The sequence below is a fragment of the Mustela putorius genome, unplaced genomic scaffold, assembly GCF_011764305.1.
Source record: "Mustela putorius furo isolate JIRA1106 unplaced genomic scaffold, ASM1176430v1.1 tig00003845_pilon_pilon_pilon, whole genome shotgun sequence".
NCBI lineage: Eukaryota > Metazoa > Chordata > Mammalia > Carnivora > Mustelidae > Mustela > Mustela putorius.
Window position 1 is genome coordinate 5219901 of NW_025421998.1, and position 17368 is coordinate 5237268.

A 17368-nucleotide genomic window follows, 5' to 3' on the forward strand; every position below is an offset into this window, starting at 1 on the left:
CCTGCTTGTGATCTCTCTCTGTCAAATAAATAAATAAAATCTTTAAAAAAAAAAAAAAGAGCAGGGTCTGTCCACAATACATCCCTGGAGTCTGATACTTTTTCAAAGTAAACCATACATGCAAAGGCCCTGAGGTGCAAACTGACGGTGACATGCTAAAAGAGGGCCTTTGCATGTATGGTTTACTTAAGACGGCCAATGTGACAAGAAGGAGAGGGCTAGGAGATGAGCTTAGAGAAATAGGCAGGGGCCAGATCACAAAGGCCTTTGTAGACCACAGCAAGTGGTTTGGGCTTAATTCTGAGTATAACAGGTGGCTTCCTGAGAATTGAAACCTGGGTGGGGAGGGGCAGATAATTAACTGATTATATTTAGTCTAAAGATCATTTTGCTCCTGTATGAAGAGTAGACAGAATAGGGCAAAGAGTAAAGCAAAGGAACCAGTTAGAAAGTTTGCTGGAACGTCGAATGGATGAGATTGTGACTTGGGAGAGGGAGTAGCAATGAAGATGGACAGAAGTAGATAGAAGGCTTATGGATGGATCTTGACAACTTGTTGATGAATTGGGTATGGAATGGGGGACAGAGGAAAAAAGCAAGGATAATTCCCAAGTTTAGGGACCCGAGCAGCTAAGTGAATGGTGTGGCATTTACCGAGATGGGAGAATCTGAGGGAACTACACCTTGGGTGAGGGGCTGGAGTAGAGAATGAAATATTTTTAATGTTTTTGTTCCATGAACACCCAGGGGCAGAGGGTTTTTTTTTTTTCTATCTTAAAGTATGTTTTTAATTGTGATTTAATTGACATAGAACAATATATTAGTTTCAGGTATACAGCATAATGATTCAGCATTTTTTTTTTTTTTTTAAGAACTTGGACTTAAGTATTTTTCTGTCTTTAGCCAGTATCTTAGTTTGGGCTGCTATCAAAGCCGATAAAGTACCATAGACCGGATGGCTTATAAAAAACAGAAATTTATTTCTTCCAGTTCCAGAGGCTGGAAGTCTGAGATCAGGTTCCATGGTCAAGTTCTGGTTGAGGGCTCTCTTCTGGTTACAGACTGCTGACACCTGGGCAGAGCACAGAGAGAAGCAGCAAGGTCTCTTGTGACTCGTCTAAGGGCACTAATCCCATTCATGAGGGCTTCTGCCTCGTGACCCCATTTAAACCCAGTTACCTCCCCAAAAGCCCCATCTCCTAATACCATCATACTAGGGATTAGGGTTTCAATATATGAATTTTGGGAGGATACCATCAGCCAGTAACAGCTGGGAAATGAAGGGCTTTAATCAGGGGAGGGACTGCAGTTTTATCTTAAGCAGCTGCTCTGGGAAGCCTGTGGGCGATGCGTGGGAAGGATGGGCTTGGAAGGAGTGAGACCAGGTGACTTAGGCCAAGAAATCCTGGGCCAGCCCTAGAGCTGCGGACACAGGGAGGGGCAGAATCAGTGGGAAATGGTGACAGACACATATCACGGGTGGCAGGAATGGGTGAATCCAAGATGACATTCCCATTTCTACACTCGGAGACACCCTAGGAGGACTGGGTTCGAGGTAGAGGTCATTTCTATCAGTTTGGATAAATTGAGAGGCTCTGTAACTTTAAGAATCGACTTGATTTTTCACTCTGGTACTATTTGCATACCGCCCTTCACAGTCCACCCCAATACTGGGTAAGCTTTCCCCGGAGAGTGGGAGTGAAATTGGCTGGAAGTCAGAAGCTGTAGTGGGGCATCTGAATAAGGTGACCGACCGCTCATGGCTTGCCCCGTGTCCTGGGTGGCAGCATCTCTCTAAGAATGAGCCCTCCTGTATCAGATTGCATGCCCCCTGGAGGAAGGATTCAGGGAGTACAGAGGTACGTCTTAAAGAGGGAAATCTCTCATAGTTGGAGAGGAGGTGGTGGAAATGGAACGCCAAGCGTGAGGAGCCTTCTCTGCGGATGACACCGTCAGAGCGTCTCTAGAAATATGTGCTGGGGGATGCCTGGTGGCTCAGTGGATTAAAGCCTCTGCCTTCGGCTCAGGTCATGATCTCAGGGTCCAGGGATGGAGCCCCGCGTTGGGCTCTCTGCTCAGCAGGGAGCCTGCTTCCTCCTCTCTCTCTGCCTGCCTCTCTGCCTACTTGTGATCTTTGTCTGTCAAATAAATAAATAAAATCTTAAAAAAAAAAAAAGGAAAGAAATATATGCTGGGTGGAGCTCACTGCTCCCCAGGCTCTCGGCTCAGGGAGTGTCTTAGTCCCCCCCCCTCATATGCTATGGCTTCATGTGTGTTCTGGGTCGGCTCCTTTTCTCCCTTGTCTGGACTCTACTGGTCCTGCTGATGTGTCTTTGTTTTGCTGCTCTCTGTTGGAGGCTTTGACTGTTTTTAAAAATCCTTCCTTGGTCCTTGTGTTTCAGCCTGAGAGGAAGTTCGGAGTGGTGGTGGTTGGCGTTGGCAGAGCCGGCTCTGTGCGGATCAGGGACTTGCGGAATCCGCATCCTTCCTCAGCATTCCTGAACCTGATTGGCTTCGTGTCCAGGTGGCTGGCATTTATCCTGTGCCTTGTAATTCGTGGCAAAACCAATGAGGTGAATTAGGGCTTGGGACATAGAGATTCTCCAGACCCAGGAAGAGAGAGAGCCAGCTCTGGGGTCATTCCAGGGAACCGTGCTCAGGGTCAACCCCACTAGATCGCAAGTTGGGATGAGTCTGGGAGCCGGAGTCCTGGACCTGCAGTGGGGATATACAGCGAAGACAAAGGCAGGGAAGATGAGAGTAGGGCCTGATGGTGACACAAGGGGCACAGTGAACACATGGTGGCTTGGCCTGAAAGAAGGCCATCGGTGTGTGCCATTTAATCATTGTATCAGTTATCGTCATAGCCATCCATGCAGTGGCCCTGGGCTTTACAAGCCTTACCAGCTATTTGATACAGATAGCATTATGAACCCCGCTTTACAGATAAAGAAACTGAGCCACAGAGAGGTTATGTAATTTGCCTATGGACACACAGCTAGAAAGTCTAAGGCCTAACTTTGAATACACGTCTGTTTGATTCCAAAGCCCATCATCTAAGCAACATGTATTCTTTTCCCTTTGGTAATTTTGAGCCTCACTTTTATCCCCTGTAACTCAGTCAAAACCAAACTTCTCACTGTGTTTCTTCTCTGACCCACACTCACGCAGTCCCTTCCTCCACCACTCACCACTTCCTTACATACGCCAGTCACCGAACTCACACGGTATAAGGTCATTTATGCGTGTTAATTGTGAACAAGATGTAGACACTGTGTTGGCTGAGGAGAGAGGATGGGGAGCAACCTAGATACCTCTCTCTGCTTTTTAATGCTTTAGAGAAATCGAACAAAGCGTGGTTAACTGCTGTGATGGTCCACACAGACCATCCAGGGCACTAGAGAGACCTGGAAGTGGTAGGAATCTGCCCTTGGTCAGTCTTCTCCCCTCAGTAAGAGTCGAAGGGACTTGCACATAAACGGGAGATCAAAATGACTATTCACCAGCACTGTAACTCCCATTACAGCCCTACCTGAAGCTGGATTGAACACAATAGTTGGGTTCAAGGCTGAAGTGGGGCCTCTCCTTGTCCCTGAAACCCCAGTCCTCTGCTAGCTGGCTGCCGTGCCTGATATAGTGACGACTTCTAAGCTACTCAAGTCATATGGGAAGATGGCCAGCTCACACCCCCTGCTTTACTGCACCCCTACCTTTATCACACTGTTCCCCTTCTCACATGCTCTGTTTCTCACATGCTACCTGCTAAGTCCTACCATCCCCCCAGGAAGCCTCCTCCAAAACCCTAGATTAGATGTTCCTCACCTTAATTGAACTTCCCACCTGAACCGCCAAGCACGACAGCTCTCATGTTCGTGTAGTGTTGAGCTTACATATTTACATGTGTGTCTTCCTTCTTCTCTTAGACTGTGAGTGAAGTCTGGTAGTCCTAATGCTTAGTGGTCCTCGAGACCACTTCTCCTGTGATAAAAGGAGAGCAGTTGTTTTCATTTTAGAGACGGACTAATTCAAAGACTGCCAGGTCCTACAAGCTGTTAGCAGTAGTGTCGGCACTCAATGCCAGGTGTCTTGACTTAAACCTGTATTTCTCACTCTGTGGCGGGTAATGTCCTGGAAGTGGGAGGGAGGGAGGGAATTAATTTCTTCATTTCCAAAAGCTGGTTACCAGGACATAGTTGGGAGGCAAGGAAAAGGATGGTGCTCACTTATCGGATATGCTGTGGACTTTTGGGTAGCATTTTTGTTATTCTCAAATAGACGAGAGCTTGGGAACATTGATGAAGTCCGGCAGATTTCCTTGGAAGATGCTCTTTCCAGTGAAGAGGTTGAGGTTGCTTTTATCTGCAGTGAGAGCTCTAGCCACGAAGACTATATCAGGTGGGTTTTCAATGTCGGTGGTCCTTACCTTGCACAGCAGAGCAGGAGCATAAAAATGACGGGGCAAACTGAAATCTCTTAAAGAAATTTTAATAACTGAAGGGGAAATTCACAGTGGAGCCATCACCTTTAAAAATTGTCAAAATGCTAGGGGCACCTGGGTGGCTCAGTAGGTTAAAGCCTCTTCCTTTGGCTCAGGTCATGGTCTCAGGGTCCTGGGATCGAGCCCCACATTGGACTCTCTGCTCAGCAGGGAGCCTGCTTCCTCCTCTCTCTCTGCCTGCCTCTCTGCCTACTTGTGATCTCTGTCTGTCAAATAAATATATAAAATCCATTTAAAAAAATGGTCAAAATGCTAAAAACTCTAACTATGAGTTACAAATGTGGAAGAAAATGAAAACTACGTCAAACTAATATTTATTTGGTATACTATAATTTAAAACAATACAAAGAATCGAAGGGTGTTCTTTATAAAAGAATTCATTGACAGCAGATTGAATAGTGCTTCCTCTTGTCATACTGGGAAGTGGAGCCAGTATCTTCATGGCACTTTGGCAAATTGTCGTAATCCTTTCTAAGTTTGGATCAGCTGTCACCATTGTATCCTTTGTTGCTTTTAACATTTTAAGTATCTCCAAGAGTTCCTTTAACAGGAACGGCTTTTGCCATGAGAGAGGGACAGAAAGAAGGTAGTGGTGACATCGGAGAGGGCAGATGACATTATAAAGCAAGAGAAGTGACACGTCCCCCTGCCGTACCTTCAGATGTGAAGCCTAGAGCCCTTCGAGCCTTTGGGGGGAATGCGCCTGGAAGGGGGAGCCCCACGCACGACCTGACAGCCACGCCCCTGAGTCTCACTTCCCTTTTCGGTCCTTACATTAAATCACAGCTGCCAGTGTGCTGTTCCCCAGGATAGGCTGCTCCCTCCTGGCCGCTTCAGCTCCAGTGTAGAAAGAAATACCTTTCCTTGGTTCCCTTTACCCTACTTTGGCACCAGAGTGTATTTCCTTAAAAAGGTGATTTTGTAGTTTATAAATGTTTGCACCTTAGGAGTATCTGGAGAATAAAATCCAAACTTCTGAGCAGAGCATTCTAGGTTCTGCACAGTCAGGCTCTCAGCTACTTTTATGACTTTGTTTCCCTCTCCCGCCAGTAGTCTACTCCCCAGCTGTGCTGAAACTCATGCCATGACCCCAGTGGACAAATCTCCGTACCCTCATCTTGTAGGTCACACCTGGAAAATCCCTCCTTACATGTCAGATGATTGAAGCCTTTTCATACTGACCAAGGCAGCGCTGGCTGTTCATGGGTGTGGTAGGCTGTGTGTATGGCTCCCACGGGATAATAGGCAATTTACAGGTTAATGTCATTTGTTTCTCCTTACACTGGCAGATAGTACCTAGTTGACTATATGAGTGTAGTCATGAATGATGAGTATAGTCAGTGAACAAATGAATGTTCAAATGAACACATAACCGGAATGCCTCTTCTAGCTTAGGAGAAAGGGACAGGAAGTACAGGTTAGGCTCTGGCCCCCACTCTCATCTGCATTCCTTCGTGACCCAGAGACTTACATGTATTTTTCACAGCCCGTTCTCTGTCATGCAGGGTGTTTTATTGACGCTTACTTGCAGTGTATTTTCTCTCTGTCTCTCTCTTTTTTCCAAAGGCAGTTCCTCAATGCTGGCAAGCATGTCCTTGTGGAATATCCCATGACGCTGTCTTGGGCAGCAGCTCGGGACCTGTGGAAGCTGGCAGAGCAGAAAGGTAATGTATAGTCTGTGGAACATGGACCCTCTTTTAGAGTTTCTGCAGGTAAAATGTCTTTGGTACCATCTTTATTATGCCTTCAAAACTCAACCCTATGCCAGCTATGTCCCATGGGCTCCCAGTCCCCTAGCCATCCCCTGTCCTGTGGACATAATGGATGTGTGTGGAGGGCTAAGAAGGTGGAGAGATGAGTGGGGATTTGCAAACTTTTGTCAGAGACTTACAGCTTTTACTCTAATGAGAAGCATGAATTAGCTTCGACTTACGCTAGTGTCATGATATTATTCCACTGTTATTCATGCGATATTTACATTGCTAATGGAAAAATGTCCAAATCAGAGTGATTGTCTTATCTGCATACTTTGTAGTTTGTGCTGTTTCTCAAGAGGAGTGTCATTTATTAAATACTTACTATATCCCAGCAACTTGGCACTCTGCTAGGCACTTTATAAGTCATTTTATTTAATTTTCCTAGAAACCCTTGGAGGTAGGTATTTTCTCAAGCTTATGTAAAGGAATGTTACATAATTCCTTAGGTAAATTTGTATCTTTAGTGTAAATACCCAGTAGTGTAATTGCAGGGTCATAGGGTAGCTCTGTTTTCAACTTTTTGAGGAACCTCCATACCATTTTCCAAAGTGGCTGCACCAACTTGCATTCCCACCAACAGTGTAAGAAGGTTCCCCTCTCTCCACATCCTCTCCAACATTTGTTGTTTCCTGCCTTGTTAATTTTTACCATTCTAACCAGTGTAAAGTGGTTCGAATCACTGTGTAAAGTGGTTTGAAACCCTGATGGCTGATGATGTTGAACATTTTTTCATGTGTCTGTTAGCCATTTGTATGTCTTCTTTGGATAAGTGTCTGTTCATGTCTTCTGCCCATTTTTGATGTGATTATGTTTTTTGAGTGTTGAGATTGAGTTCTTTATAAATCTTAGATACCAGCACTTTATCTGTAATGTCCTTTGTGAAGATCTTCTCCCATTCTGTGGGTTGCCTCTTTGTGTTGTTGACCTTTACTTTGCTGTGCAGAAGTATTTGATCTTCACAAAGTCCCAAAAGCTCATTTTCGCTTTTGTTTCCTTTGCCTTTGAAGACATGCCTTGAAAGAAGTTGCTGTGGCCAGTGTTGAAAAAGTTACTGCCTATGTTCTCCTCTAGGATTCTGATGGATTCCCATCTCACATTTGGATCTTTCACCCATTTAGAGTTTATCTTTTTATATGGAATAAGAGAATGGTCGATTTCATTCTTCTGTACATAGCTGTCCAGTTTGCCCAGCACTATTTATTGAAGAGACTGTCTTTTTTCCATTGGATATTTTTTCCTGCTTTGTCGAAGAGTAGTTGACAATAAAATTGAGGTTCCACATCTGGGCTCTCTATTCTGTTTCATTGATCTATGAGTTTGTTTTTGTGCCAGTACCAAGCTGTCTTGATGATCACAACTTTTTATTATAGCTTGAAGTCAGGCATTGTGATGCCCCCAGCTTTGGTTTTCTTTTTCAACATTTCCCTGACAATACAGTGTCTTTTCCAGTTCAATACAAATTTTAGGATTGTTTGATCCAGCTGTTCCAGTTGTTCCAATGAGATTGAAAAATCCCATTGGTATTTTGATCGGGATGGCATTGAAAGTATACATTGCTCTGGGTAGCATTGACATTTTAACAATGTTTTTTCTTCTACTCCGTGAGCATGGAATTTTTTTCCAAATTTTTGTGTCTTCTTCGATTTCTTTCATAAATATTCTGTAGTTTCTAGAGTATAGATTCTTTACCTCTTTGGTTAGGTTTATTCCTAGGTGTCTTATGGTTTACTATGTTGGACAATAATGGCCAGAGTGGACATCCTTGTCAGGTTTCTGATCTTAAGGAAAATGCTCTCAGCTTTTCCCTGTTGAGAATGACATTCACTGTGAGCTTTTCATAGATGGTTTTTATGAAATTGAGTAATGTTCCCTCTATCCCTACACTCGGAAGAGTTTTAATGAGGAAAGGATGTTGTATTTTGTCAAATGCCTTTTCTGCATCAATTGAGAGGATCATATGGTTCTTGTCTCTTCTTTTAATAATGTTTTTTGTCACATTGATTTGTGAATGTTGAACCACCCTTGCATCCCAGGAATAAATCCCACCTGGTCGTGATGGGAAATCCTGTGTGTTGGATCCTGTTAGCTAGGATCTTGTTGAGAATTTTGGCATCCATATTCATGAGGGATATTGGTCTGAAATTCTCCTTTTTGATGGGGTCTTTAGCTGGTTTGGTATCAGGGTACTGCTGGCCTCCTAGCACAAATTTGTAAATTTTCTTTCTCTTTCTGTTTTTTGAAACAGCTTCAGGAGGATAGGTATTATTTATTTTTTAAATGTTTGGTAGAATTCCCCTGGGAAATCCATCAGATCCTGGACTCTTGTTTTTTAGGAGGTTTTTGATCATTGCTTCAGTTTCCTTGCTGGTTATTGGTCTATTCAGATTGTCAATTTCTTCCTGTTTCAGTCTTGGTAGTTTATAGGTTTCCGGGAAGGCATCCATTTCTTCCAGGTTGCTTAATTTATTGGCATATAGTTGTTGATAATAATTTCTAATAATTGTTCTATTTCCTTGGTGTTAGTTGTGGTTAGTCATAGTCCCCCTTTCATTCATAATTATATTAATTTGGGTCCTTTCTCTTTTCTTTTGGATAAGTCTGGCCAGTGGTTTATCAATCTTCTTAATTCTTTCAGAAAACCAGCTTCTAGTTTTGTTGATCTGCTCTACTGTATTTCTGGTTTCTAATTCATTGATTTCTGCTCTAATCTTTATTATTTCTCTCATCCTGCATGGTTTAGGTTTTATTTGTTGTTCTTTCTCCAGTTCCTTTAAATGTAAGGTTAGCTTGTATATTCAGGATTTTTCTGCTTTTTTGCAGTCAAATGCTCTACCACTGAGCTATACCCCCTTTTCTGCTTTTTTGAGTGAGGCTTGGATGGCTATGTATTTCCCCTTTAGTACTGCCTTTGCTGTATCTCACAGGTTATGGACCGATGTGTTTTCATTCTCATTGGTTTTCATGAATGTTTCAGTTCTTCTTTAATTTCCTAGTTGACCCACACATTCTTTAGCAGATGGTCTTTAGCTTCCAAGTATTTGAATTCCTTCCATATTTTTTCTTGTGATTGAGTTCCAGTTTCAAAGCATTGTGGTCTGAAAATAGGCAGGGAATAATCTCAGTCTTTTGGTATCAATTGAGACCTGATTTGTGACTCAGTATGTGGTCTATTCTGAAGAAAGTTCCATGTCCATTTGAGAAGAATGACTATTCTATTGTTTTAGGGAGGAATATTCTCTCTATATATATCTATGAAGTCCATCTCGTCCAGTGTGTCATTCAAAGCTCTTGTTTCTTTGTTGATCTTCTGCTTAGATGATCTGCCCATTGCTGAGAGTGAGTGTTGTGGTTTCCTTCTGTGAAGGTAGTATTCTCAATATGTTTCTTTATTTTGGTTAACAGTTGGCTTATGTAGTTTGGCTGCTCCCATGTTGGGGGCATAGATATTTATAATTGTTATATCTTCTTGTTGGATCTCTTTAAGAATGACATAGTGTCTTTCTGTATCTCTTACTACAGTGATTAGCTTAAAATCTAAGATGTCTGATATGAGAATTGCTACCACAGCTTTCTTTTGAGGTCTGTTGTCATGAAAAATGGTTCTCCATCCCCTCACTTTCAGTCTTGATATATCATTAGGTTCAAAATGAGTCTGTGTAGACAGCATATAGATGGGTCATGTCCTTTTATTCAGGCTGCTAACCCTTACCTTTTCATGGAAGCATTTAGGTCATTCACTTTGAAAAATATGATTTTATTGCCATCATGTTGCCAGTGAAGTCATTGTTTCTATAGATAGTCTCTGCCCTCCCGTATTTATCACATTATTCCCAATAGCAACAGCTCAAATGCCCAGCAACAGATGAATATTTTACAAAGGTGTGGTCCGTGCACGAAATGGAATATTCAGTTACGGGAAAGAAGGATGTCCTGCCATTTACAATATTTGAGCAAAATATGCTACATAAGATAAGTTAGAGGAAGATAAGCACTATATGATATCACTATTTTGTGGAGCCCAGAGAGGCAAACCTGTAAAAAGACCCAGTGAAATGGTGATTAACAAGGGATAGGATGTGTGTGGGGTAATATTCAAGTTTCAGTGTACGAAGTTGCAACAAGTAGTAAATAAGCCAGATCCTAGTTGGCTCTGTGTTTCTTATATTTTTATGCTGTGCTGCCCCCTTCTGGCTAGAAGTGAAGTTAGTGCTTCCCGGATCTTAATCTTGCCTTTGGGACAGGTGGGTACCATCTTGGTTTCTTAGGTTGCCATTTTTGTGGCAAGCCTAGAACTTGCACCGCCTTCAGCTGGGGTATGTAAGGGTACCGGGGTCCCCCGGCTGGTTCTGCGGTCTCTGTGTCCTGCGCTGGGGAAAGACAGACCTAGAATCTGGGATGCACGTACGACAGCTGATGATGACTGCCTTTTTTACGCCCGTTCTTGTCATGACAGGGAAGGTCTTGCATGAGGAGCACGTTGAACTCTTGATGGAGGAGTTTGCGTTCCTGAAAAAAGAAGTGGTGGGGAAGGATCTGCTGAAAGGGTCTCTTCTCTTCACAGGTCAGTTCAAGGTGGGGTCACAGGTCATGTGGAACCGGTGAGGCCGGCAGGCTAACTGGGCTCTTACCTAGTTCTCTCTCGTGTTTGGATTCATTTTCGCTAAAGACTCTCTGACTGAAGGCCACTTAATGTTATCTGCCCACGTGGCCACAAACAATAGAAATACCTGTTTTTCTTCTTTCTTCAAATGAGACTGAAGTGCTTGGTAGGCCTTAGGTGAAAAAGTATGTTAGAAATCTTAAACTGACCAATGCTACCGTCCGAATCTATTAGGTGTAGAATTTTCCTTGTTAAATCCTAACGAATTGGAGGTGATTTTTCCATAGGAGGTTCAAAATGGACTGAGACAGGTTCTTGGGGAGGAGAACATTTTTATTCTCTCTGCAGAGCAATTAGAATATGCATGGCCCCTTTCTGCCTCTAATTTAAAGTTACAAGGACATTGGCTGCAGCCAGACTATGTGATCCACTGTATATTTGATTACATAAAGTTGGTCATTACTTGAGTAGCTCCATTAGCAATAGGAAATGAGCATCCTTGAGGCTCCTTTGTATGGACTCCTTATCTGGCTCTACCCTAAGGTAACAGGGCCACCTCTCCTGAGGGCTCTCCTTATGGAAGCAAAACCCTGATGTGGCCAGGCGTTAAGTGGTAAAACCATTCATCTCCTTATGAACATCCACATCCAGAAAATAACAGTGGGACATCATTTCGAAATCCACCTTCATTGTTTAACTAACAATAGAGTCGTAACAAATAATAACCATTCATCTATACAAGGCACTGTGCTAAGTATGTGATATGCATTAGTTCATGTTAATTCATATGAAAATCCTATAAAGGGGGTATTAATACCTGCATTATACAGGAAAAAAGGAAGATCAGAGATGTGAGTAGCTTCACAGAGTTGACAAGGGGAGCCTAGTGGTGGAGCCAGACCAGGGCTCAGGCCTCTGACTTCATGGCTCAGACATCTGACGGCTGCTCTCATCCTTTCCAAAGCATAAGACCAGAGAGTGACCCACTGAGGAGGAGAAGTCTTGCTTTTATGAGTTTGATGCTTACGTCCTCATGTTTTCAAACTGTGTTGTCTATGAAACAGATAAATTTGTTGGCTTTTACTTATAACTTACCTTTTTTAAAGCATAGTCATAATTAGAGATTTCAAGTCAGTTTCAAATTTATAAGAAATCAGTGGTTTGTAAGCAGCATAGCAGGTCTGTAGCCTTTTAGCTTTGGATTATGTTTAAAATTTGGGCCAGGGATAGTCAGGAACACTATCTTGGCCACACATATTTCTAACACAAATATTCTTTTTTTTTTTTTAAAGATTTTATTTATTTGACAGACAGAGGTCACAAGCAAGCAGAGAGGCAGGCAGAGAGAGAAGAAGGGAAGCGGGCTCCTTGCTGAGCAGAAAGCCCAATGTGGGACTCGATCCGAGGACCCTGGGATCATGACCTGAGCCGAAAGCAGAGGATTTAACCCACTGAGCCACCCAGGCGCCCCTCACACAAATATTCTTTTGAATGTACTTTTATATAGGAGATTATGAAGACTAAGGAAACACTTAACACTATATCAATTTTCTTGATTTTTGACATATTTATAAGTATTGCTGTTTTCTTCATAGGTATCTTGGTGCCTTTACCCTATTGTCATTTATACTGGTAGTTATATGGTATTTATAGGAATATAGACCTGGGCTAAAATACCTTGATTCCTCTTCTTTTACAAACCTTTAAGTCACTAACTGAAGAGGGTGTAGATGTTTGTAAATGTAAGTGTGTATATGTTCTGTCTGCAAGCTATACATCCATATCCATATCTGGAGATATCGAATATATATATATATATATATATATATATACATACACACACACATATATATATTAGAAGCCTGAAATATTTTTATTATCCTGTGGGCTAGATGAATGACTGTTTCCAATAAAATGTCTTCTCCTCCTAACACAATGGAGTTGAGTAAAGAAGGCAGAAGAGAGACGCTTCTAGGAAAGAGTTTTCATTTGGGCACTAAATATCAGTGGTCACGTTGTGCAGCACTCCGGGAGGTGAGGTTGCTTTGCCCCACTGCGGCCCCTGCCCACAAGCCCACTTTGCTGTCCACCTTCCTTCCCAGTCCCACGGTACCTGTCGTTCCCCACAGCTAGCCCGTTGGAAGAAGAGCGGTTTGGCTTCCCTGCATTCAGTGGCATTTCTCGCCTGACCTGGCTGGTCTCCCTCTTCGGGGAGCTTTCTCTCGTCTCTGCCACTTTGGAAGAACGAAAGGAAGATCAGTATATGAAAATGACTGTGTGCTTGGAGACAGAGAACAAACGGTAGGTTGTGGGAAACTGAGGGGCAGGAAACTTGTTGTGTGTCCACAAAGGTGAATCTAGACAAAGCCTGGGCGGGCCTAAGCCCCCGACCCCCGACTCCAGAAGGGCTGTCTGCATTTGTAGGTAGAACAGGTGCTGGGGTTTCACTTCGGTTGCCTCCTTTCATCCGCACAGCAGCCTTGTAAGTAAGGTAAGTAAGACAGACGTGAGCCCCTTTGCCAGGAAGGAACTAGAGGCTTACAGAGTTCGGGCAGGTTGTGTAAGCCACACAAGTAAGCAGTACTTGCCACACACAGCCAGTGGCAGAAATCCAGTGACCTCTGTGACCTGAACTTTTTTTTCCAACATCTTATTGTGAAAGTTTCAGACATATGGTGAAGTTGGACGAATTTTGCAGTGAATTCCCAAAACTACAACCTAGATCTTGCCCTTGACATTTTACCCTGCTTGCTTCCTATGGCATCCCTCAGTGTGACCAAAATTTAAAGTTTTGTTTCTCAGCTTTATATCATACTGCCATACTGTTCCCAAAATGTTCTAATTCTTTATTTTTTTTATACCAAGTGTTTTTTTTTTTTTAAAAAAAAAAAAGCACATTCATAGTTTTCCTTGAAAAGCATTGAGGCTTTGTAAAATATTTAAAACAGCACGTGTTTTGTACTGTTTCTAGTATGTGTTTCCAGGTAGCTGGGTCTCTTGGTAATAAGAGAAACAGGTGGGTTTTGACAAAATGAGAAAAGTATTTGAGTTCCTGAATGAAGTCTGATCTGTGTCCGTTTGAGGAGTTTCCTCTTGGCAAGGAAGGGAAAGGCAGAGGTCATAGATGCAAGTAAAGTAGGCAGAGCTTCGAAGTACCACATTTGGGGTAATCACACTGGTGGGGCCTGGCCCTGACGCCGACGTTGTGAGTGTTAGAATGGTGGCTGTGGTCTGAGCGTCCCCGCAGCAAGTGTAGCAAGAGCTAGAGGTCACATGGGTGCTGCAAGAACTCAGGAAAGGGGAACCTGGAGAGGCCAGGGGACGCTTCTCAGAGGAAAAGTTGCTTTGCTCAGCCTCGAAATCTGAGTAGGAGTCAGGGAATAAGATGTCATTATTGCAAAGGGAGGCAAGCATCATGCGAGGGCCTGGGGCAGAAGGCAAACGCCGTATTATAATAAATTCTTAGTTTCGTAGAATACTTTGTACTTCATGGACTGTACTTTTAATCTCACACCACCACAACTGCGGAGATAGAGTGATACGCTCCATATTCATGTTCACTGATTAGGAAATTATGGTGGAGGTAACATCTGAGGTTTTGTATTTCCTTAAACTTCACGTTATATGGAAGGACATAAGTTTTTGTAGGTGGATCAGAATGGTTTGAATATCTCTAATTTGTTTGTATCCAGTGTTAAAGCAGTAAATAAACAGCATTAATGTTAATTTTTGTCATCACACTATGAAATGTTTTAAAGCCTGTGTGCTTTTAAAACTAGCCATGGGCTGGGCGTCAGTGGGTTAAGTGTCTGCCTTTGGCTCAGGTTGTGATTCCAGGGTCCTGGGATGGAGACCCGGATTGGGCTCCCTGCTCAGTGGGGAACCTGCTTCTCCCTTTCCCTCTGTCTCTCCCCTGCTCACACACACTCTCTCTCTCAAATCAATAAATAAAACTCTTAAAAACAAAACAAAACAAAAAAAACAAGAACTAGCTGGGGGCTGAAACTCATATCATGTTAAATGTCAACCTCAGTTAAAACCAACAAAACTGGCCATGGAAATTAATGTTTAAAAAGGGAGACCAACTTTTTGTAAGAGTTTGTAATAATTATTTATTTTTAAAAGTCTGAGGCATAACCAAATTTTTTTTTTAAGATTTTATTTATTTATTTGACAGAGAGAGATCACAAGTAGGCAGAGAGGCAGGCAGAGAGAGAGAGAAGGAAGCAGGCTTCCCGCTGAGCAGAGAGCCTGATGCGGGACTTGATCCTAGGACCCCGAGATCATGACCCGAGCCGAAGGCAGCGGCTTAACCCACTGAGCCACCCAGGCGCCCCATAACCAAATTTTTTTTAGGTGAGCGGTTCAACACCTTAGTTTTAACTTAACACCTTAATTTAACTTCTGTCTCTTAGATTCTCTGTCTGACCTGAATATGAATTTTTGATTTATAGGCTATCATTGATTCATACGTGAATCATTTCAGTAACTTTCAGAATAGAAATCTCGGCTGACCTGCAGCTCTTCAAAGCACATGGGTTTCTGCTCAGCTTACATGGCCCTTGGTAGAGCGTGCCCTGTGACAAAGAGAAGCCGGCTTATCCCGTGAATGCGGTCTTGGCTGCTGACCGTACCTTGTCAAGTAAGCTTGTCCCAGTCTGCAGGCCAGAGCTTCCTAAAGCTGCAAAAAATGTCCTTCCAGGGTTGTTACTACACATTAGGAGATGAGGCATGATCTTGAAAAATTAAAGTAAAAGGACAGACAAGCAAGACAGATCATTACTTGAATCCCCATTGTGCCAGTGCTAGTGGATGTTTACTGTTTACAGCAGTTACTATATGTGTGAGGCACATGGCCCTTTAACAAAGAGTTTCTCATATAATCTTTATACCAACTCTCTGAAGTGGCCTTATTACTCACACCTGGGAAACTGAGTCTCAGAGCGGTTAAGAAACTTGCTAAGGGCACAGAACTAAGTGATTGTGTGAGAGTCACACTTAGGCAGCCTATCTCCTGTCCCCAAGTTGTCACACCTTCTCCCCAAAAATGCATGGGAAGGGCACAAGAAAGTTACACCCTACAAAACGTCATCAGACCTTGTCTTTCCCTTATGGCAGTCCTCACCCAGCAGCGGGGCAGATGTCACCGTCTTAGATCCCAAGGTCATCCAGGAAACCCCAGTGCAGCTGATTCTCAAGCCCATGTTCTTTCCATCTTGCCAGCGGTTTTCACACTTTGTAAAAAGACACAAAATACTTCTTTAATCCAAACCCTATGTGGATAGTCAGCGTACAGCAGTTACAGGTTTCATCTGTCCTGTCGAGACCAGCTGGCAGGAGTGCTATGGAAGCCGTGCATTTCCCTGCCTGCTCGTCCTTCCGGGCCTTGGGGGAGAGCACCGTTAAAAATCACCACCTCTGCTGGGCCGGCAGACCTGTGCTGATACTGGGGATGTGGATGTGGTTGAACACCTTCCTGGAGAGGGTGAGAAGTAGGAAGCATTTTTGTAGGGAGTCCATGCCCACGTTGACAAATGCAGATATTTGCAAATGAAGGTTTCACCGAGAGGAAGCATGGAGAAGCTGTCTGTGAGTTTAAAGCTTGCGTTTTTGTTTGGGATGTCTGGAGCTAACTGTTGTCTGTGCTCAGAGCTTGAGCGCACCACGTCCCATCCTCAGCTGGCAGTAAAGTGCCAACATTCAGTATTCTCACTTAAACGTGAGTAGGAGATTAGGAAACCAGGACTTTTCAAGTTCTTCACGGACAGGACCACAGAATAAGGAAGTTTTTCTGTCAACATCTCTCCTGATGTCTCCCTACATACATAGGTATTGGCTTGGCTCCCCCTTTATGTACTTCCTCTTAAACACACACCTCCACACTGTAGTGTAGGCCTTGGGCAGCTAGATTAGCTGAAGGGGAGGACCCCTTTTCCCAGCTCAAAGGCAGCCTTGAGTTCTGTCCAACACCCAAAACATTCTTGAGTGACCTGCTTGGGTCCTTTTCCTTTTCCTATAACCTCACACCTAAATCTTAAACTGTACCAGGGACCATCAGTCTGGAGGCAGAAAAACCCAAAAGGTAGCTTCCCTTCTTCCTTAGTGACACTGGTCTAATCTGCCCACCCCAGGCCTGACCTATTGCAGCGCAAAGGAAGGAGAGAGAGGACATCTGGGGAATGGTGACAGGAGAGGAAAAGGCTAGAGAACTTGAAGTGTACTCAAGATTTAACACCTTCCCTATTCACACTGAAAACTGTCAGCACAGTTGTCCAACAAAATTGCTTTGTCCTTCACCCTGACTCATTGCTTTAGGAAAAGAAAAGGGAGGGGAAAGCAAAAAGAAGTAGCCAGAGGCCAACCACAAGCCATCTCATTCCCAGAACTTTGTTCTAAGAAAAAGAGGGGAAAACTATATATGCATGTATATGTGCGACGATGTTGAATGCAGAGCGTTCGTGTTAATTTAAAATTGAAGAGGCTTAAATATTTGGCAGTATTAAAATATTATCA

General features: G+C 43.3%; 1 protein-coding gene across 3 annotated transcripts in view; it reads left to right on the forward strand.

Moving 5' to 3' along the window:
- The window catches only part of BLVRA (biliverdin reductase A), a 38112-nt gene that overhangs the window by 18954 nt on the left and 1790 nt on the right, over window positions 1-17368 (forward strand). The window contains exons 3-7 of one of the 3 annotated variants that reach the window (XM_045089537.1): window positions 2403-2524; window positions 4276-4395; window positions 6065-6162; window positions 10709-10816; window positions 12958-13156. In XM_045089537.1, the coding sequence (XP_044945472.1) occupies window positions 2403-2524; window positions 4276-4395; window positions 6065-6162; window positions 10709-10816; window positions 12958-13156 (647 nt within the window). Of the gene's footprint in view, window positions 1-2402; window positions 2574-4275; window positions 4396-6064; window positions 6163-10708; window positions 10817-12957; window positions 13157-17368 lie in introns of those variants that run through there. The other 2 variants (XM_004739370.3, XM_045089538.1) reach the window with 2 other exon arrangements.